The sequence below is a fragment of the Nicotiana tomentosiformis genome, chromosome 2 (assembly GCF_000390325.3).
Source record: "Nicotiana tomentosiformis chromosome 2, ASM39032v3, whole genome shotgun sequence".
Lineage (NCBI taxonomy): Eukaryota > Viridiplantae > Streptophyta > Magnoliopsida > Solanales > Solanaceae > Nicotiana > Nicotiana tomentosiformis.
This window is the reverse complement of record NC_090813.1, coordinates 5434747-5458562: the sequence shown is the minus strand read 5'-3', so window position 1 is coordinate 5458562 and position 23816 is coordinate 5434747. Positions and strand designations below refer to the sequence as shown.

At 35.9% G+C, this 23816-nt stretch overlaps 1 protein-coding gene across 1 annotated transcript; it reads left to right on the top strand.

Annotated features, from left to right (window-relative positions):
- The first annotated feature begins 16641 nt into the window (after window positions 1-16641).
- LOC104097977 (bZIP transcription factor TGA10-like) lies at window positions 16642-22710 on the top strand. The gene is made up of 11 exons (XM_009604611.4): window positions 16642-17142; window positions 17225-17325; window positions 17807-17883; window positions 18378-18497; window positions 18648-18716; window positions 18884-18943; window positions 19058-19135; window positions 19236-19311; window positions 19848-20119; window positions 21497-21736; window positions 22415-22710. Exons 1-11 carry the CDS (start codon window positions 16877-16879, stop codon window positions 22562-22564), a joined length of 1509 nt encoding a protein of 502 aa, XP_009602906.1. The 5' UTR covers window positions 16642-16876; the 3' UTR covers window positions 22565-22710.
- The last annotated feature ends 1106 nt before the right edge of the window (window positions 22711-23816 follow it).

Genomic DNA, 23816 nt, shown 5'->3' with positions numbered 1-23816 from the left:
TCTATGTCCGGTAACTCAAAGCATTGGCACCACATTGGCCTTCCCAGGGTGGTACAAAATAGTGATATCATAATCCTTAAGTAGCTCCAACCATCTTCGCTGACGTAAGTTAAGATCTTTCTGCTTAAACAGATGCTGCAAACTCCGATGATCGGTGTAAATCTCACAAGGAACACCGTACAAATAATGCCGCCATATCTTCAAGGCATGAACAATAGCTGCTAACACAAGGTCATGGAGAGGATAGTTCTTTTCGTGCACCTTCAACTGTCTGGACGCGTAGGCAGTCACCCTACCGTCCTGCATCAACACCGCGCCGAGACCAATCCGTGATGCATCATAATATACAGTATAAGACCCCGAAACAATAGGTAATACCAATATTGGGGCTGTAGTCAAAGCTGTCTTGAGCTTCTGAAAGCTCTCCTCACATTCTTCTGTCCACCTAAACGGAGCACCCTTCTGGGTCAGCCTGGTCATAGGTGTTGCAATAGATGAGAATCCCTCTACAAAGCGACGGTAATACCCTGCCAAACCAAGAAAACTTCGGATCTCTATAACTGAGGACGGTTTGGGCCAACTCTGCACTACTTCAATCTTTTTCGGATCCACCTGTATCCCCTCACTCGATACTATATGACCCAAGACCAAAACTCACACTTTGAAAATTTTGCATATAACTTCTTTTCTCTTAAGGTCTGAAGTGCAGTCCTCAGGTGCTGCTCATGAACCTCCCGACTCTGGGAGTATACCAGAATGTCGTCAATAAACACAATGACGAATGAGTCAAGATAGGGCCAGAACACACTGTGCATCAAGTTCATAAAAGTTGTTGGGGCATTGGTCAGCCCAAAAGACATCACAAGAAACTCATAGTGACCATATATGGTCCTGAAAGCAGTCTTCGGGATATCCGGCTCCCAAATCTTCAACTGATGATAACCTGAACGTAAGTCAATCTTGGAAAATACACTGGCACCTTGTAACTGATCAAATAAGTCATCAATACGAGGCAATGGATACCTGTTCTTCACTGTGACTTTGTTCAACTGGCGGTAATCAATACACATCCGCATAGAACCATCCTTCTTCTTCACAAATAAGATAGGAGCACCCCAAGGTGACACACTGGGCCGAATGAAGCCTTTATCAAGCAATTCTTATAACTGCTCTTTCAACTCCTTTAATTCAGGAGGAGCCATACGATATGGAGGAATAGAGATGGGCTGAGTGCCCGGCAACAAATCAATGCCAAATCAATATCTCTGTTGGGCGGCATGCCTGGAAGATCAGCTGGAAACACATCTGGAAAGTCCATCACTACTGGAACTGACTCAACTGTAGGGGTATCAATACTGACATCTCTCACATAAGCTAGATATGCGTCACACCCATTTTCAACCATTCGTTAAGCTTTAAGAAAAGAAATAACTCTGCTGGGAGTATACTCTAAGGTACCTCTCCACTCTAATCGCGGTAAACCTGGCATAGCCAGCGTCATGGGTTTAATGTGACAATCAAGAATAGCATAATGGAGTGACAACCAGTCCATGCCCAAAATAATATCAAAGTCCACCATGCTGAGCAATTGTAAATCGGCTCTGGTCTCAAAACCACTAAGAGTAATCAAACACGACCAATACACGTGGTCCATAACAAGAGAATCTCCCACAGGAGTAGATAGATAAATAAGGGAACTCAAAGAATCCCGAGATACGCCCAAATACGGAGCAAAAATAAGAGGACACATAAGAATATGTAGAGCCTGGGTCAAATAATACCGACGCATCTCTATGACAGACCGGAAGAATACCTGTAATGACAGAATCAGAAGCAACTACCTCTGTACAAGCAGGAAGTGCTTAATATCTAGCCTGGCCTCCCCCTCTAGGGTAACCTCTACCTCTCCAACCTCCACCTCGAGCTGGTTGAGGAGGTGGGGTGGAAGTCGGTGCTGTAATCATAGCCTGAGGACCCGATGGAGTAGGTTGTGGCTGAAAAGTCTGTGGAGGTGCACCCTTCCTAATCCTGGGGAAATCCCTCACCATGTGGCGAGTGTCGCCACACTCAAAACAAGCTCGGGGAGGGCATGGCTGTTGTTACTGGCTCGGGCCAGGTCTGCTGGACTGGCTGCTAGGAGCACCCCGTGCAGGAGGCACACTAGATACTGGCGGTGCATAATAAGGCTCTTGGGGTCTAGAAGGAGCTGGAACACCGCTGGAGGCTGGAAGAGCTGAATGAACGGGGCGGCTCACATAACCCCTACCATGGCGAGCTGCTGGGGCACGAGCTCCAGAATAATAATCAGCCTCTCGATACCTTTTAGCCTCCCTCTCCTTTCTATCCTAGGCAAACATGCCCTCGAATCTCCTGGCAATACCCACAACCTGCTGATAAGAAATACCCATCTCCAATTCCCTGGCCATACTACTCCGGATACTAGGATGGAAACCCTCAATAAACTGTCGAACCCTCTCTCGAACTGTGGCAACTAAGGCCGGTGCATGTCGGGCCAAATCACTGAAGCGAACTGCATACTCTGACACAGTCATAGCACCCTGGCGCAGCTGCTCAAACTCCGTGTGCCATGAGTCCCTGAGGCTCTGAGGGACATACTCTCTCAAAACATGTCTGAGAACTGAGCCCATGTAAGTGAAGCTGCCTCAGCCGGACTACTCAACTCATAAGCACGCCACTACTGATAGGTTGCTCCTCTAAGCTGGAATGTGGTAAAAGAAACCCCGCTCGTCTCCGCTACGCCCATAGTACGGAGAATACGATAACACTCCTCCAGAAAACCCTGAGCATCATTTGTAGCCAATCCGCTGAAAGTAGGTGGGTGGTACTTCTTGTACCTCTCAAGTCTGAGCTGCTCCGCCTCAGAAGCTGCTGCCCTAACCTCGGGCTAAGCTGGAGCTACCGGCTGCATTGGTACAATGTCTGGAACCTGGTCGACCTGAACCCGATGCTCTGGAGTACCAGCGACGGGAGTCTGTGCTCCTCCTCCGGCCTGAGATGTGGCAGGAGAAAGTGAAATCAATCCAGCCTGAGCTAAGGTGCTGAACATGCTCAGAAACTGGGCTAGAGTCTCCTGGAGGGCCGGTGCAGCAACATGTATCTCAGGTGTCTGCCCTCCAGCTTGAGCTACTGGGGGATCCTCTGTAGCAGCTAGTGCAGGTGCTCTGGAAGTACCACGTGGACGTCCTCGGCCTCTACCCCGTCCCCGGCCTCTCGCGGCTCTAGCAGGGGGAGCGGGAACCTGTTCATCAGATCCGCTTGTACGTGTCCTCACCATCTGTGAGAGAATAGAATACAGAAATTAAGAATCTCTGAAGACAATAATTTTTGCACGACAAGGAATCAAAGTAGTGAAATTTTTCCTAACAGTTCCATAGCCTCCCGAAGATAAGTACAGACGTCTCCGTACCGATCCGCGAGATTTTAATAAATCGATTTGTGACTCACGACACCTACGAACCTAGAACTCTAATACGAACTTGTCACGACCAAATTTCCCCTCCGTGTGACATCATGACGGCACCTAGTCTCTATAACTAGGTAAGCCTAACATTTTGCGGAATATTGAAATAAAAATATAAATTTACTAATTATTCAAAAAATACACAACAAATTCCAAAACCCGGAATATCGTGAATCACAAACTACAGAAGGAAAAATCTAGGGTCTCTATACATCAGAATCTAACAAGAAAAAATACAGAAGATAATGGACATGAGAAAGAGTAGAAGGGGACTCCGAGGTCTGCGGTCGCAACAGATATACTTTGAAGTCTCCAAAGCTATCCCGGCTCACTGATAGTACGGCCGATAAGGTACACCTGGATCTGCACACGAAAAACATGTGCAGAGAGTAGCATGAAAATACCACAATCGGTACCCAGTAAGTGTCAAACCTAACCTCGGTCGAGTAGTGATGAGGTCAGGTCAAGGCCCTACTGGTAAATATATAATAAAACAATATAGAGTGTAATACCGCAATAAAATAAAGGCTAAAATTTAACAACAATGAAATCATAGAAGGTAACAGCTTAGTACACAGAAACACAACAGGGGATCTCCCGAGATACCGTCTCGTAGTCCCAAACGTAAATGTACAGGGGGATCTCCCGGAATATCGTTCCATAGTCCCAAAGTAAATGTGCAGGGGGATCTCCCGGAATACACGTTTCGTAGTCCCAAAGTAAATATGCAAGACAGGGGGATCTCTCGGAATACCGTTCCGTAGTCCCAAAGTAAATATGCAGTGCAGGGAGATCTCCCGGAATACCGTTCCATAGTCCCAAAGTAAATATGCAGCGCGAATGATAGAAATATAACTACATCACAAAATTCTTACAATTTAGACTAAGTACGAGTCAGGGAAGAAGCAGGAAATTCATTAAGCATGTTACACATAATTCACATAAACAATTAAGACACGTAGACATGTTGTATTAGACTAAACATGATAGCTACACATATTGAAATAACTCAATTGAGAATGAAAATAGATTAGTACTCATTAAAATGGTATAACTCAAAATAACAGGAAAACATGTTGCTGCTCAGTAAGAAAATCGGGTTTTACCATAACTAGCCTGTGTACGTACTCGTCACCTCACGTACACGGCACTCATATATCACAATAGTTTCAAATCTTAAGGAAATTTTCCCCACACAAAGTTAGGCAAGCCACTTACGTCGAACCAAGCTCAATCAATCGGTCACAATGCCTTTCCCACGAATATCTAGCTCCGAATGGCCCAAATCTCAAGAAATCTCTTGAAAATGCTCTCAAAAATCGCCCTAAACCGAGTTGCAAAGTCCAAAAATGACAAAAATCGCGAAGCCCTTCGGTTTTAACCACTGCCCAGGTATTTCCGCACCTGCGGAGCCTGGGCTCGCACTTGCGGGTGCGCTTGTGCGGCAAAATATGTGCATCTGCGCAAATCACTTACCCCCTCTACCTTCATACATGCGATGAAAGGGCCGTACCTGCGCATGCGCGCATCCGGAAATCCTTTCCGCTTCTGCGGACATTGCGCACCTGCGATGACCCTGGAATTCACCTCGCACCTGTGACCCCAGGCACTCCTCCATTTTTCCGCTTCTGCGCTTGCCTCTCCGCACATGTGATCACGCACCTGCGGTCTCTCCACCGCAGGTGCGAAAATGATAGATGCATGAAGACTTCAGCAGCAACTCAAATCCAACTTTTGATCCGTTAAGTACTCAAAACTCACCCGAGGCCCTCGGGACCTCAACCAAACATACCAACCAATCCTAAAACACCATACAAACTTAGTCGAGCCCACATATCACATCAACTAACGCTAAAATCACGAATCACCCTCCAATTTAAACTTAAAGAACTTGAAACTTCAAATTCCTACAACCGATGCCGAAACCTATCAGACCACGTCCGAATGTCCCCAAGTTTTGCACATAAGTCATATTCAATATTACGGACCTACTCCAACTTTCGGAATCGGAATCCGACCCCGATATCAAAATTTTTACTACCAGTCCAAAACTCCAAAAATTTAATTTTCACCAGTTCAAGTCTAAATAAGCTACGGACCTCCAAAATACAATCCGGACATGCCCCTAAGTCTAAAAATCACCTAACGGAGCTAATAGAATTCCATTCCAGAACCGTCTTCATACAGTTCCGACTACGGTCCAAATCCTAAGACTTAAGCTCTCATTTAGGGACTAAGTATCCCAAAACACTTCGAAACTCAAAACCAATCATCCCGGCAAGTCACAATAGCAGAAATAGATATGGGAAAAGCAGTTAATAGGGGTTCGGGGCTCTAACTCTCAAAACAACTGGTCGGGTCGTTACATTATCGGTCTTGAAATCGGAGTTTAGCGCGCACCCATCAAGAATGCATTCCTCAAGACGGGGTTCCACCGGCATTTTCCCACCGGCCGGTTGAGAAGATGAAGCAGCTTCTTTTTGTGGTACCATTTTCGATGCTTTTGCCATTTTTGTGTAAATTTGAAGAAGGGGAAGATAATAAGACTTGACGTTTGAGAAAGGATTAACAGCAAAACCTGAAGATTTGTAAAAAGGAAGAACTTAAGAGATGTAAAAGCTTTGGATATTAGAAGAAAGTGAAAGTAAAGTTTGAATCAATAAGGAAGGGGTCTATTTATTGGATTCACGACGACAGTTCAAAGGCATTAGTGGCCGACCACCAACTGACACTCACTAATAACTTGGGGAACTATACCGACGGGATGTTTCGGTCATTCCCGTCGCTTACATTACGAGGATGATGTCATGACAGGTCGATGGCTCAATTCGTTTCTTGTCATTTCACTCCAAAAAATAAGGGGACTATCTGTATACGGTTAAAATCGGGCCACATTTTACTATTTGACTGAGACCGGGAGGTTGCATCGAAGGATGGCCTCGTAACGGAACAGACTAAACCACAATGATAAGGTACCGAGTTCAGAATCGAGTTACCTGTCGAGATCGAGGCTAGTAGCGATCGAAGCCAAATGAGACAGACATCGAGCAAGATCGAAGATAGCACAATAACATAAAGACGAGATATCCGTGACTGGTCGAGAATCATGGCGTAAATCTCGGAAAGGATCAAATCAGAAATGGTAAATTAGCTAATCATGGGATTTTCTTCTGTAATTAGAATTATACCATAAGTAGAAATCCTCTTCTATTTAAAGGGGGTTCTAATCAATTGTAAGACACATTGTTCACACATATCAAAGCAATATAATTCTCTTTCTCGTTTATACTATTGTTCATCAGCTTGTTATATTTTAATTGTTCTTACATCAACCAGTTCGAGGGTATCCAAACTCGAGGGCTGAGTTCCATGCTAACACTGGTTTGCTTTACTTTATAGTTCATTTCTGTTACTCCCTCCGTTTCAAATTAGATTAGGTACTTTTCTTTTTAGTCTGTTCCAAAATAAATGACACATTTCTAAATTTGGAAATAATTTAACTTTAAACTCTTCATTTTACCCATTTTACCCTTAATGGGAAGCTTTTATAACCATACAAATGGCATGGTCCCACAAAGCTTTTACCCCTTAAGCTTTTAAGACCACAAGTTTTAAAAGTCTTCTTCTTTTTCTTAAACTCCGTGCCAAGTCAAACTATTTCATCTAAATTGAAACGGAGGGAGTATTAATTTTCATATTTATCAATTGGTATTAAGTGAAATCACGTGTCCTTAGAACCAAATTATAAGTTTAATTGTTATCCAATTTTAAGGGAAAACATAAAGAAAGGAGAAAGAAATTGTTGGAGTATCAAATTCTAATTTTCCTATTTCTTCCTCCATTCTCTCAGGCGACATGATGTTCTTTATAGTTGATCATCATTTTCTGCCTGGAAGTGTTAGACTTGGCCTATCGAAGGAGTTGGTTGAAATATAATATTTGATTTATTTGCCTTAAAAGCGACCTAAAAGTACAATAAATAAGTATATAATCCTTAGAGGATTTTGTGGATATACCTAATCCAAATCATTTGTCTCTTTCTTCAATGTTTTATCTCACCGAACTTTAAGTTCTACTTATTAATAGTGCAAAAGATATTTAGATAATTGGATCACTTATTAAAAAATTACAAATAAATTTCTTAAAGCAATTTTAATAATCTAATAAAATAATAACAAACAAATTAATTATTACAAGTTAAGATTCACTAATTATAAAAATATTTAGTGTATATAATTTAAATCTTACTATCTCATATGCGTGCTCTTTGTGAAGAGGGAGGTTGAAGCGTGGGGCCAAGGTAAAACAAATAAAATATATAAATTAATTGAGAACTTAGATACACCACTGTTTTTAACAAAGGAAGATGATATTCTTTTCTTCTCCACCTTCCCAATCTATTTTTTAAAAGGATAAAAATCACTTAAACCCTTAATTTTGCTTTAAAAAATAAACCCTCCTCCTTATATGTCAGTTGACTATTTTAAATATTTATTCTACATTTACATTATCAACCTTTGTCTTTTTTATATTTACTTCTGTAAAATTATGATTCTTTTGAAGAAACTATATGAATCAGATTTACCTATAAAAAAACTTATTTTTCGAACAAAAAAGTGAGAAAGTAATTAAATACATTAATAACGAAATAAATAAGAATTTATTTTAAAATAACAATAGAAAATCTAATATCTATCTATACAAATAAAAGTAAAAAGAGTGAGAAATTTATAAAAATATTTCAATGCAGGTGGTAATAAAAAATAATTAATAAAAATAAAGGTAATTTTATAACAAAATCCTGAAATATTGTCTATTTATATTGTAAATTTTTCAAATCAGAATTTAGAAAATATTTCATTAATGACAATAAAAACTCATCTATCTATATTGACAATAGAGAATAAAAGAGAGAAGTAGAACTTATTAAATATGCACACACGAATGAAAATATATACATTAATACACGTAATATTATAATAAAAATCATTAAAAAATAGTGTTAGATTTTGTAACGAATTCATAAAAGGGTTATTCTACTTAAAATGTTAATAAACTTAAATAAAAACTATAATAAGATATAAAATTATTTAACTATAGTTAAACTACCTAGGTTAAAAGATTATATATATATATATATATATATATATATATATATATATATATATATATATATATATATATATATATATTTGTATGTAGGATTGAAAATATTAAGAGCAAAATAGATATCGCGCCGGACAAGAGAGGTAGAATGTTTATTGTTCAAAGTTGTAAGGAAAATTTAATTTTTAAAGCGAAGTTGAGGATTGTAAATAATTTTAACCTTTATTTAAATGCGCAAACTTCTTGATAATGATCATCATAATAAAATATTCGGTGGATGAAAAATATTTAACAGACACATAACTTGATTTCTATTCATATGTAAGGATTGTAAAAAAAGTTATTCTTCCTTTTCTAACAAGTAATGTTGATATACAATAATTATTGAGTAACAAGACATACTTCTGCCAAAAAGAAGTGTCTATTTGATCATAGGCATAATTAAGGTGTCTATTTGACAATACCAACTTTAGACGTTTATTTATGTATTTAACCAAAAGAGACTATGACGATTACCTAATTTTTTTAATTTTTTTTTTAAATGAATCAACAAGTACTACCAAACAAATCGGGATTAATAGACTATGGCACAAAGGCTTAAATATTGATAAGGTGATGGTTGAATTCGATTGTCAAGAGGTGCTCACTGCTCTTGATTCAATCGTGCCTGATTTGTCGGAATATGGCAGCACAATTGGGGATTGTTTGCCTTTGGAGAATCAATTTCATGATTTGTCCTTCCATTGGACTAGGCGGGATGCTAATAAAGCGACTAACTCTCTTGCTCGGGTAGCTTTATCGTATACAACTCATGTTACTTGAGATTCTTATCCATCATGTCTAGCTTCTAGTTTTTGTTCTGATGCTTCTCAATTAGAGAACATGGATATTTCCCTAATTTAACTCTATTTTGGCTTGATTGCTTATTAAATATCTGTTCACTTCAATAACAAAAAAAGACCATAACAAAAAATATATTTTTTTTTTTTAAAAAAAACTACCCCGTTGCTCCGCATGTCTCCTAAGAAAAAGATGCTTCAAATGGTGCTTAATGCTTATAAATCACTAGCTAACCCCTCTGATGAGGTATGATTAGATGGGTTGACTCTTGAAAGTCAACCATTCTTCTAAAACTAATGCTATTTATAAAATGCTTTTAAAATTATAACAATATCCTAGTTAAGCAAAGCCCCTTTGTCTTTCTTCTTAGCTAATTAATCAATTTTGAAAAATTCAAATAGGTAAATATGTTTTTGTTTAATTAGTCAATATATTCTTTGATTAAGTATTTGCAATCCCTTTAAAAATGGATTGACCTTCTCATTTGATTCCTTAGGCTTACACTTGTTTGTATGGGGGCTATAATCGTTACCTGTGTATTTGATGTCTTTGATATATTTATTGCTCGTATGTAAAAAAGAAAAAGACAAAGGGTTCTTATTATATCGGAAAAGTCAAGGTGAAAAAAGCAAGTGTGGAGAGGAATTGTCTCCTTACCTATAAACTCTCTCCATCTCTCGTAAAAGAAAAATATCTTTTCGTCCCTGAATCATTGATAAATATTCTTTTTATAATCTCAGTTTTCCTTAACTAATTATGATTCTGTAATTATAAATCCATCAAATTTATTAAATTCTATTAGAGAGGTCATAAAAACATATATTACTGTTAGGATCGGGTTACCGGGTAGTGCGAAATTTAGCCAAACAACGTTATAATGACAATAACAAAGACAATGCAAGTTGATAATAACGGCAATTAAAGAAGATAAAGAAGACACAAATTTAATGTGGTTCGGTCAAGGTGACCTACGTCCACAAGCGGAGAGGAGTAATTTTACTATACCAACAAGAGTACAAAAGAGAGTACAAAATTAGAGTAAATACTCTAATTAATCCCAAATACCCCAAGAGAATAACCTCACAAGATCACTCCAAAGAAAGGGTTCACACAAGTGTTTTCCAACACTCACTCTCTTACAAAATACTCTATAATGAAATAAAGGAGGAGAAAGAAAGACAAGAGTGAAAAGCTCTTGAATTGGTGTGTTTGCAAATGAGGAGAAACTCCTCTATTTATAGCAAGAAATCTTTGGCCTAATAATGGATATTATGTCATGGCAAATATCATGAAAATTTGGTCATATTACAAATCTCCACCTTGGCCTAATTTCGGCTTATATATAGTAAATTTGCTTCACCTTCTCCGCAAAAACCCCAATAGGCAAAATCATTCTTCGTAAATGCCAATCAAGTTCAGGCAAAGCTTGAACTTGGACACTGGAAGAGGTTTTGTGAACATGTCAGCAGGATTGTCTTTAGTGTTGATCTTCTGAACAGAGACTTTTCCTTCAGCAATGGTTTCTCGGATGAAATGATACTTTATATCAATGTGCTTCGTCCTCTTATGATACATTTGATCTTTAGTCAAGTGAATGGCACTTTGACTATCACAGAAAATGGTAATACCACCTTGGTATAAACTGAGTTTCGCAAATAGACCCTTCAACCATAAAGCTTCTTTGATCGCCTCGGTCACTGCCATATATTCTGCTTCGGTAGTAGATAAAGCTACTACATGTTGTAATGTAGCTTTCCAACTAATAGCACAACTACCGATGCAAAATACATAGCCTGTCAGTGATCTTATTTTTTCAAGATCACCTGCATAATCTGAGTCTACAAAATTAACCAAAGTTTTAGTATTTCTCCCAAATTCCAAACATGTGTCTGAAGTACCTCGCAAGTATCTGAGAATCCATTTCACAACATGCCAATCTGCTTTACCAAGGCAAGTCATATACCGACTTATCACGCTCATTGCTTGTGAAATATCTGGACGTGTATAAACCATTGCATACATAATACTGTCGACTGCACTGGAATAAGGAACATGTGCCATGTACCTCTTTTCTTGCTCTGACTGCTGAGACTGAGCCACTGATAACATAAAATGAGCAGCAAGAGGGGTACTAACTGGTTTAGCATCTTTCATGCCAAACCTCTCCAAAACTTTCTCCAAGTACTTCTTCTGGGTCAGAAATAGCATGTTGGCTTTTCGATCTCTTTTGATCTCCATGCCAAGGATTTTCTTAGTTGCTCCCAAATCTTTCATCTCAAATTCACTTTTTAGCTGACTTTTCAAATTGTGAATTTTTGTTAAATCCTTAGCAGCAATGAGCATATTATCAACATATAATAATAGGTACATAAATGAACCATCATTTAACTTTCGGAAGTAAACACAACTATCATACATGCTCCTCGAATAATCATGACCCAACATAAAGGAATCAAACCTTTTATACCATTGTCTTGGAGACTGCTTTAATCCGTACAAGGATTTCTTCAACAAGCAAACATGATTTTTTTTTCCTTCAATTTCAAATCCTTCGGGTTGATGCATGTATATTTGTTCCTTAAATTCGCCATGTAAGAAAGTTGTCTTAACATCAAGTTGTTCTAATTCCAAATCATACATGGCAATGAAGGCAAGCAAGACACGAATAGAGCTATGTTTAATAACATGTGAGAAAATATCATTAAAATCAACTCGTTGTACCTGACTATAGCCCTTTGTAACTAATCGTGCCTTATACCTCGCATCTTCAACCCCTAGAATGCCATCCTTTTTCTTGAAGACCCATTTGCAACCAACAATTCTTTTTCCTGATGGCGGCTTCACAAGACACCAAGTACTATTCTTGTGGAGAGACTCAATTTCTTCATTCATTGCAATCAGCTATTTGGCTGAGTCAGCACCAGAAACTGCTTCTGAATATTTTGATGGTTCTCCAATTTCTTCAGTTTCCTGTGCAACTGAAAAAGCAAATGCAACATAATCTTCAAACCTTAATGGTTGTTTACCTTCTCTTCTTGGTCTATGTTTGGCTATAGAATACTCCTCTTCTTCTGGTTCAATTTCAGGAGTCTCAACTTCAAGAATTTCAGCTTTTATGTCTCAACTTCAGGAGTTTTATCTATATTTTGCTCCAAAGTTGATGAGCTTGGCTCAGAAGGAATGCCAATCTCAATCTCCACCTGGTTCTGTGTACACTTTCCTTTATCTATATCACAAGAACTAGAAGACTCTTTTCTAGGATGTAACATAGAGGATTCATCAAAGGTTACATCTCTGCTAATTATAAATTTTGGTGCCATGGGATCAGGATACCATAGTCGGTATCCATTCACCCCAGATGCATACCCAAGGAAAATGTACTTTTTAGCCCTTGGCTCTAATTTTCCATCATTTACATGCATGTATGCAGGGCAACCAAATATCTTTAAATCAGAATAATTAGCAGGAGTACCTGACCACACTTCCTCTGGAGTTTTAAAGTTCAAAGGTGCAGAAGGAGCTCGGTTGACAATATAACAAGTTGTAGAGATAGCTTCTGCCCAAAAGGCGTTTGTCAACCCAACATTTGAAATCATGAAACGAGTCCTTTCCAAAAGTGTTCTATCCATCCTTTCTGCCACACCATTTTGTTGAGGTATCATTCTCACAGTACGATGTCGAGCAATTCCTTCATTCTTGCAAAATTCGTTGAATTTATCATTATAAAATTCCAAGCCATTATCTGTTCTAAGCCGCTTAACTTGTTTTCCTGTTTGCTTCTCAATCAAAACTTTCCAATGTTTGAAATTTAAGAAAACATCACTTTTATTTTTCAGGAAATAAACCCAAACTTTCCTTGAATAATCTTCAATGAAAGTTAACATATACCTGGCACCACCTTTTGATGGGGTGTGAAGGACCCCAAAGATCTGAATGAATGTAATCTAAAGTACCTTTTGTTCTATGAATCGCTGGAGATTTGAAACTGACTCTTTTCTGCTTCCCGAACATACAATGTTCACAGAACTCCATATTTTTGGTACTTTGGCCACATAAGAGACCTCTTTTGCTGAGGATGGAAAGACCTTTTTCACTCATATGCCTCAATCGCATATGCCACAATTTGGTGATGCTAGAATCTGATTTATCATATATTGAAACTGCAGCAGCACCTGTAACAGTAGATCCCAAAAGAGTATATAACGTACCAGATCTGCGTGCTTTCATGATCACAAGAGCACCATAAAAAATTTTCAGAACTCCACATTCACCTGTGTACTTGCACCCAAGAGATTCTAGAGTGCCCAAAGAGATGAGATTTTTCTTCAAGTCAGGAACATGTCTAACATCGGTGAGAGTTCTCACCACACCATCGTGTATTTTGATTCGGACTGTACCTTTTCCAATAACTTTTCAGGCAGCATTGTTGCCCATCAAGACAACTCCACCTCCAATAGATTCATATGTGGTAAATAAATCCCGACTGGGACACATATGATAAGAACAACCCGAATCTAAAATCCACTTATTGTTAGATTTGAAATTATTATTAGTTGCTAAAAAAATAGTTCCCTCGGTCCTAGCAGCATCTACACTTGCTTAGGCAGTGTCAGTATTTTTGTGCTCATTTTTCTTTTCTGTATGCTTTTCTTTGTTTTTCAATTTAAAGCATTTAGAAATAATGTGACATTTCTTATGACAATATTTGCACATGACATTTCTGTATTTGGATTTTGACCTTGATTTAGGTTTCTCACTACTTGAATCTTTCTTATTGGATCTACCTCTTATGAATAAGCCTTCCCCTTGGTTCCCACTAGTTTTCCCAGTAATATCTCTATCTATTTATTCTTTTGATTTCAAAACAGATTTGATATCTTTATAAGAGATATTATCCGTTCCATAAAGCATAGTATCTCTTATATGTTTAAACGACTGGGTAAGGAAACAAGCAATAACACAGCTTGATCATCATCTTTGATTTCAGTATCTATGTTACTTAAATCCATAAGAAGAGAATCAAAAGTATCAAGATGAATAAGTATATAGGTACCTTCAGCCATACGAAAAGTGTAGAGTTTTTGCTTTAGGTAAAGCCTATTTTCTATTGTTCTTTTCATATATAGGGTTTTAAGCTTTTCCCATATGCCTTTGGCTGAGCTTTCTGCTGCAACTTCACGCAAAACCTCATTTGAAAGATTTAAAATAATACATGCTTTTGCCTTTTTGTCTATGACGGCAAACTCCTCGTCCGTTATTTTATCCGGCATCTTCTTCTTCTGCATGCAGTGCCAAATCTAAGCCATCTTGAATTAGGATAGCTTCCATCTTTAATTGCCACATTTCGAAGTTTGCATTTCGGTCAAATTTCTTAACATAAGACTTTGTTAGAGTCATTTTGGCTATTTAAACTAACCCGATTAGATCTTGCTCTGATACCAATTTGTTAGGATCGGATTACTGGGTAGTGCAGAATTTAGCCAAACAACGTTATAATGACAATAACAAAGACAATACAAGTTGATAATAACGGCAATTAAAGAAGATAAAGAAGACACAAATTTAATGTGGTTCGGTCAAGGTGACCTACGTCCACAAGCTGAGAGGAGCAATTTTACTATACCAACAAGAGTACAAAAGAGAGTACAAAATTAGAGTAAATACTCTAATTAATCCCAAATACCCCAAGAGAATAACCTCACAAGATCACTTCAAAGAAAGGGTTCACACAAGTGTTTCCCAACACTCACTCTCTTACAAAATACTCTATAATGAAATAAAGGAGGAGAAAGAAAGACAAGAGTGAAAAGCTCTTGAATTGATGTGTTTGCAAATGAGGAGAAACTCCTCTATTTATAGCAAGAAATCCTTGACCTAATAATGGATATTATGTCATGGCAAATGTCATGATCCACAAATTTTGTTATAATGGATATTATGTCATGGCAAATGTCATGAAAATTTGGCCATATTACAATTACAATTGAAGGTTACACATGCATGTTTAGTAAAGCATTAGAAGATCAAAAATTAAAAGTATATATTAAGATTTCAAATTAATATTAGTTATCTATATAATAATTTTTATGCGAAAAGCCTATGGAATAATAAGAAAGGGTAAAGTTAATGTTTCCCTGAACTAAAGAAGATTAATGTCAAACTATTTCTATTTTTCCTTGACCTTTTTCTTTCTGATTTTAGAAATTTGTTCAGTGTCATGTCCTCCATGCCGATAATTTGCAAGTGCGCTCATTATATTAGTAATTATTTTCAGTTACATTTATAGAATCAAGACTATAGTATATTATGTTGTTTCTGTCGACAACCTCTCCACTTCTTAATTTGCTCTTATCTACTAGTAATTGTGTACATACTTTCTTTAATTTGTCTTGTTCGTTACCCTCGCTTTCTCTGCCCACAGATAAGAATATATATACACATCACAATATAGTTCCTTCTACTCTTCAAAAACTCGTGCAATAAGCTAAATAGGGATTGGGAAATTAATATTAAAAAGAAATGACTAGCTAGGTTTGAGAGGGTCATAGTGCAAACTTTTGCGCTACAAAACTCAAAGGTAAAAGGTAAATCATTGAGTAAAAGGTGATTATGTCCTTTTCAAGTTGTGATTTTATGTTGTGTCCTTTTCAAACTTAAAGGTAGCAAAGTTAATATGTGCTATTACTACTTGCCAAGTATCAATATTTAGTCCGTAAATCTCTAGTAAATTTAATGAAACAAATTTGAATTTGGACTGACATTCAAATGATTTTATTTTAATTTAATGAAACAAATTTGAATTTGGAGTGACATTCAACTGATCGATTTTATTTTCTTATTTCGGTTAATATATTTAATAAATCAACAGAACTGGTCTGGTCTAATTTTAAGGTAAAAATCTAGTCAAAATTCATGAAAAAATAACTGCATGAAAAAATGTCAATGTCAATTTCTAGTGGAGTAGGAGGTAAAAAAATACTAAGTTATTTCTTTTTATCCGTTTAAATTTTGACAAATAGAATTACTCTTTAAGTCTTAATATTTATGCTGATGAGAGCTAAAATAAATTGGTATATGCATGTTAAACTACGCGGACCGTCGAAAAAATGTCAATGGCAATAATGAATAAGAAAGAGGACTATAATGTCATTTTTAACAAGCAAGACTGAGATGGTAGTACAAGGAAACTCAAAAGCGGTTTCTTTAGACCCTAAGCGAGCTATAGTTTCTGCAATTTATTTTTGTAGTTTCGCCGAGTGGATTATTTTGGAGATAGAAAAGAAAAAGAAAAAACAAGTGTTGAACCTTTTTCTTTCTTCTCTAGTGCTTAAAATAGCTTTGTCTTTTGCTTCATTTCCTTATCCTCTAAGATCAAAACCTCAAACGTTACACCGACTCGAGCTATGAATCAAATATGGTGATTGTTGAAGTCCAAGAATAGCTCTATAAATGGGATTTGAAGGATCTTATTCAACAGAGCAAGAAAATAAGCTTTCTTTTGGTGTTGGAGTTCATTTCATGGCTTCCTCTAACAAAAGCAATGACGACCTTTTACTAAATAATAATAGTCAAATTTCTTTTGGAAGCCAACAACAGTTTTTTCATAGTCCTCAGCAGCAACATGATCAGCACCAACTTCAAAATAATAGTAATCAGATTTCTTTTGGTCTGTTACAACAGCAGTCATCTTCTTCATCAAATCCTGGAAATTTCATGTAAACAAAAAAAAACCTCTCTTCATTTCTTTATTTTTTGTTTTTGTTTTGTGCAATTCTTAATATTTTTTGTTATGAGCAGAAACAAAGATAATAGTGGAGCTTATGATTTGGGAGAACTAGATCAAGCACTTTTTCTTTATCTTGACGGACAAGAGCCTTCTTCAATCCAAGATCAAAGACGTGAGTTTTCTTTATTTTTTTCTACTATATTTTTATCCAGTTTTTTTTCTGAGCAATAGTAAATGACTTAGCTTTTGTTTTCTATTTAATTTTAGGTTTGTTCTGTTGAGATTCTCTCTAGGGAATAGTTGCTTTTAGTCATGAGAAAACCATGTTTCACAAATTAAAATCTGATTGTACTTACTTTGACCAGATTCCTCTTACAACCAAAAGAACTTTTGTTTTCTTCCTGTTTTCAACAAATAATAAAGATTTTCACCCTTACTGTGCGAATGAAAAGATTTTGTTTTTGCTCTCTTTTTCGCAAGCTTTTACTGTGTTCCCTTTGTCCTTTTTTTCTTCTTCTGTAGATCTGTATGTTTACAAGAAGCTCAAAAATGCATGACATGTCAGAAAAAAGAGAAGGATATCTCTCTTTGTCTGTTTTTAGATATATACAAATTAAAGGACTTAATTTCTATTTTTGTGAAATTATTTGCAGAGAATTCTGGGATGAGGCCACCAACTCTCAACATTTTTCCATCACAGCCAATGCATATCGAGCCTTCCTCAACTAAGGTATTTAGAGAATTAAGAGTTTAAGTTCCTATACTCGCGTGTAATTACACTATTAGGTTAAAAAGTTGACTTACAACAATAGGTGATTTTTTATGTGTTTAAATTCTATGCACCGATAATATAAAGAATATTTACACAATTTATTAGGTAATTATAAAAGCAAATCTCTTGATAAGCATTAATTTGTAATTTGATAGATATGGCAATTTACCTACTATCAAATGTTAAAATTCACTGATAGTCCAAAAGAATGTTTACATTGTTGTCACTGTATATAAATTAAAATCTAATTTCCATAACAAAGCTGACACTATAAAAATTATTTACAATGTCGATACATTTAACTCAAATCCAATAAAAATACGGATAACATATGATTTATATACATAGAAAGACCGTTAAAATGTTTCATTTTCATGGTGTTAATTAGTTAACTACTGTACTTCGGTTTTGAATTAACCTAAAACGAACTTTGTCATCTATTTGTTTGGTAGGCAAATAATGGATTAGTTTCACAATCTACAAGTGGTTCCAAGAAATCATCTCAGCCGTCCATGGCTAAAACTGATATTATTCCTTCTGCTTCTGGACCTGAACCACCCAAAACTGCTAAGGTATCATATTTCTCATTTTCAAAACCTACTTTTATAAGTAAGGTTTTATATCACTTTCACCTTGATAATTTATGTCTTTTCTTTTTCCTCCGTTTTCTTTAATTTTGTTTTTCACCTTAAAATCCTTTCTGCTTTCAAATGTGATATCAGCGAGAGGGAATTCGGAAAGGTCCAACTTCAAGTTCAGAGCAAGATGCACCCAAAACACCAGACCCCAAGGTGGGATTTATTTTCTGATCATATTATATTATCAATGTAATTTAATTACTTATGGCCAAGGTAATTAGGTAATCTGTTCTATTTTTCATGTTACTAGTCGCACTAATTTCATGTAAATTATCTTAATTATTTGATCGAATAATGTGAATTTACTCTTTTTCTTGCAGACATTAAGGCGACTTGCTCAGAATAGAGAAGCAGCTAGGAAAAGCAGACTTAGGAAAAAGGTTCTAATTATCATTCTTTTACTTGTGTTATTAGTGTTACTGTTAAAACAATGACATCATGCTTGAGAATTATTTTATGGAAACTTTGTTTTCATTCTACCTGTTCCGTTACAGGCTTATGTTCAACAGCTAGAGACAAGTAGAATAAGACTAGCACAATTAGAGCAAGAAATACAAAGGGCAAGATCTCAAGTAACATTTCTCAACTAATTCTTAAGATTTTACTAAATAATATATTTGTGTAATTTTCAGTAATATGATATATGAAGAAAAAAATTATTGCATTGTCAAGGGATTTTATGCTGGTGGAAGTGCTCTTCAAGCAGGAGACCAAGGCCTTGCTGTTAATATGGCCAATATCAGCTCAGGTACTACTATTTCAGGTCACTTTGTATTCGAGTTTGACTTCTATACACTAATCGTGTACAAAAATTATTCACTATCTTATCATTTAAAAATTATTTGCATGTAACGACTTATAATAAGTAGAATTTAGTTACTTATAAAAGTAAGAAAAAAAAATAAGTTATTCCAGTATTCACTCCGTTTTATTTTGTGTGATCCTATTTGACTCGAAAGTTCAACAAATTAAAAAATATAAAACCTTTGATTGTAGTCTTAAACAAGTCATAATATTTGTGTGGCTAACTATAAAACTTTTGAAACTTATGATCTTAAAATATGCCACTACTTATAATATGTGAGTAGCTATAACAACTCGTCTGGAAAGTGTAAACTATAAATTATTTTCAAAATTTAGAAAAAGATCATTCTTTCTTGAAATAGACTAAAAAGAAAATAGAGTCAAATAAACTGAAATAGAGGAAGTAGGTTAAATTGAACTCCTTTTTCATTTCAGTATCATTATACAAAGTTACAATAATTTTTTTTTGCATGAATATAGATGCTGCAATTTTCGACTTAGAGTATGCAAGATGGCTGGAGGAACACCATCGTCTAATGTGCGAGCTTAGGAATGCAGTACAGGAGCATTTGCAAGAGAACGAACTTCGTATCTACGTCGAAAATTGTATAACACATTATGACGAGATAATGAACCTCAAATGCATGCTTGCAAAATCTGATGTCTTTCATCTCGTTTCTGGCTTATGGAAAACTCCAGCTGAACGTTGTTTCTTGTGGATGGGTGATTTCCGGCCATCCGAGCTTCTCAAAGTACGTACGTAAATTAACTTGTTATTACCTGTTAAAATGTACTGATAGTGAAAAACATATTTTATATTGTCAGTGTATATACGTATATAGCTAAACCATATTCTTGGTAAAAAGTTTAAGTAATATACATTGTTAGCATGAAAAAAATATTGTACAACAAGTAATTAAAGATGACCTGATGATATTGTAAATTTTCTTACGCTAACTATATATATTACCTTGAACTCCTTTGTCAATCATGTTTATCCTCTTGTTCATTGCAAATATACGAAGAATAACAAATTATATAGAAGTGTATCAGTACATTACTATCTGATTATTATAGAATCATGCATGCAAACCCTAGTTTGCATTATATGTGTGTGTATGTGTGTTCCTTTTTCTGTTTTTCCCTTGTCAAATCTGGTTTTGAGTTAGTGAACATGTGATTAATTATATATCCAGTTTGTTTGGAGAAGCAAAAGAAAATACCTAACCAGAAATATAACAATTTTATTCAATGATGTAATCTGTGGGTGCACTTGTGAGAACATCTCATGATGTTCTGTGACTTTTGTGTAATATTATGAGAGAGATCTCAAAAACTTTCCCTTATAGAATCCTGTTAGGTATTTTTCCCTACTCAACCATAAAGCCATGTACGTCTCTTCCTATCTTTACTGGTTCTTAATTTCTTTCATGTTTCTTATTCTTCCTCATATAGGTACATATACTTATTACTTTATTACATATAAATTTTATTTTCCTACAGATAAGTCTTCATGTTTGAAGTTTTGTGGAAAGACTTACTCAATAATCGTGTTGGCGAGAGATAGCGGATAACTCTTAAAATCGAGATGAGTATAAGGTGGCCTGAAACGTCATTGTCTAAAAAAAATAAAAATAAAAAAAGGTAGTCAAGTTTATTTGGGAAGAGCTATTTTGCTTTTTTTCTTTGGGAGGGGGTGGGTGGGGTTTTTCTTTGAGGGGGGGGGGTGTATTGATGTTCTTTGCACGGCTATCCAATGACGTATTATGTTCTTTATCTCTCTTTCATTGACGCAAAGAATCAGTCATGCTTTCTTCTAGATGTATTAACTTTAGTTGGTACTCCTATTCAGTAACAAGAAACAAAATGACTATTGTACTTTATATTTTATCTCAACTACCTCACTATTTATTTTTATTAATTAAGGTCATTTTGATATCGTTATGGAGGTTTTTATTTGGATTAGCTAATTGTTCTTCTACTTTATGAGTCAATGCAATTTAACTTATTATAGCAAATTGCTTCTTTTATTTTTTAAGAAAATCAGTTTCACTTTAAAAGGTTCTTACACCGTCGGTGTACAACTAATTAATTTGGTTTTGGTGTTTTATAAAAAAATGTTTGAGCAGATAATACTGAGTCAGATTGAGCCATTAACAGAAAACCAACTAATGGGAATATGTGGGTTACAACAATCAACACAAGAAGCTGAGGATGCTCTCTCACAAGGATTGGAATCTCTAAATCAATCAATCTCAGACACAATTGCCTCTGATGCATTGGCTTGCCCACAGAATATGGCCAATTACATGGGCCAAATGGCTCTTGCCATGAACAAACTCTCTACTGTTGAAGGTTTCCTTAGACAGGTATATTAGTTCTACTCGATATGAATTTGAATTAGTCGGCCAACTATTTTTTAAATATCGGATGCCTAAAGTAAATATAAAGAAACATACTCCTAACAAACTTGCAGAAATGATAGTAACAAACAGCTTGGGGTGAGGGTGGGGGTGGGGTGGGGTGGGGGTCTGAAGAATATCTCTATCATAAATAATTATAGGCCCATATTTTTATGATGTCATAAGTCAAAACCTTAGACAATTCAGAGTTTCAGACCATGCATTCATCATAACTCCTAATTAAGTTGCTTAGACAGAATGAGAGAGAAAGAAATCCACACATTTCTGATTTCTTGTATTATTACATCAATTATATCCTCAATATAGAAACTTTGGGACTTGCATCCATATCATACTGCATTATTATAACTCTTAAAGATCATTTGATGGATACTTTTTCCTTCTTTTTTTTTTTTCTGAAAATTTTTCATTTTTTTATTTTGTTATAAACTGTCTTCTTGCATTTGAATCAAGGTAATGAAACTTTGAAGTACTGTAATAATTATTCATCAAATGATAAAGGTAAATAGAAATTAACTTAAATAATGGTCCGCTTAGAAAATAGCCGGCAGATATATAATGCGTACATACTTAGTGTATAATATATGTTTTTTGGCTAGCGGCTGTAATTATTTTCTCTTTCAGGCCGACAATTTGAGGCACCAAATGATTCATAGGCTGCATCAAATCTTGACTACTCGTCAAGCCGCGAGGTGTTTTCTGTCAATCGGCGAATATTTTCATCGGCTTCGAGCTCTCAGCTCTCTCTGGCTGGCTCGCCCTCGACAGGAATAGGAGAAACTCTTAAATTTTTGACTTAAATTTTCCCAAATATTTCTGTTTTTATTTTTGTTCCACTCCCCAGACCAATCCTTTTGATAGTGCTGTGTATATAGATGAAAAATTAGTTACAGTAAAATGATAAAAGGTACAATTAGTTAGTCTCTTTCTTATTTTGAGTTGGTTTTCTTCACTAATTTTAATTAATTTGGGTAATCATTAAGAGAATTGACCATGTCTGAGAATTTGGATAGGAGTGGAAAGGAAAGAAGATGGAAGATTCACCATATGTCCAAAACAAATCCAAAAAATAGAACAAGAAAATTCTTTTTGTAGTTAATAATTGAGATACATTGATATGGTATTAGAGTTAAAGTTTAGTAGTTACAAGTAAACTTTACACCACTTAGATACGGGGTTCTAATTCTAATCATAAAGAACATTCGCTTTCTAAACAAAGATAATGAAAAATCAATATAGCCCATGTTATTTGACTCTATAAACTATGTTCGATCTGAGAGAAATGGTAATTATAACAAAATTAAAGTCAAAGTTATTGTATGGGCAAGTTGTTTTAGTGTAGGGAGATTCACGCATCCATTTGGATGTTGTTGAAAGGGATTAGATAACAATTCATGTAATTGAATTTGTAGATTTTCCAAATTAATTTTATCCCATTTCCATTTTGGAAAGATTAAGTTGTGTTGTCCTTTTCAAGATAACCTGGTTTTCCCAATAGTCGTGGACTCATGGTAGAGAGTAGAGACTATTGATTCCATCTAGAAGAGATTAGGTGATCTAGATTTCTAAACTTATGACATCCTAACACAAAGTCAAACAATAAAATTATATTCTAAATGATGAGAGAAGAAGGTAAATAAATAGTCAGATGATAGTACATAGCTAGGCGGCCCGGTGCACTATGTTACCGCTATGCGCGGGGTCCGAGGAAGGACCGAACGCCAGAGTCTATTATATGCAGTCTTACCCTATATTTCTACAAAAGGTTGTTTTCACTTCTTGAACTCGTAACCTCCTGATCACATGGCAGCAACATTACAAGTTACGCTAAAGCTCCCCTTTCTTACGTATGTAGCTAGGCATCCATTGATAAACAAAAAAAATGTAAAAATGAGAAAGATGTTTAGGATGTAGTTGGTAGATGGTACAAAAATTCAAAGGTGCTACTTTAATTTCCCACTTCTTCAATTGCAACAAAAAGATGAGGAAAAGAAAATGATCAGAGCTAGAGAAGATGAATATTCAA

What these genes read in the sequence shown, in the direction of transcription:
- LOC104097977 (XM_009604611.4), top strand. Translation starts at nt 16,877, where the DNA reads ATGGGATTTGAAGGATCTTATTCAACAGAGCAAGAAAATAAGCTTTCT. An exon ending in TCGAGCCTTCCTCAACTAAG is followed by an intron (nt 17,884 to 18,377) that starts GTATTTAGAGAA and finishes TTTGTTTGGTAG; the next exon opens with GCAAATAATGGATTAGTTTC. An exon ending in AAAGCAGACTTAGGAAAAAG is followed by an intron (nt 18,944 to 19,057) that starts GTTCTAATTATC and finishes GTTCCGTTACAG; the next exon opens with GCTTATGTTCAACAGCTAGA.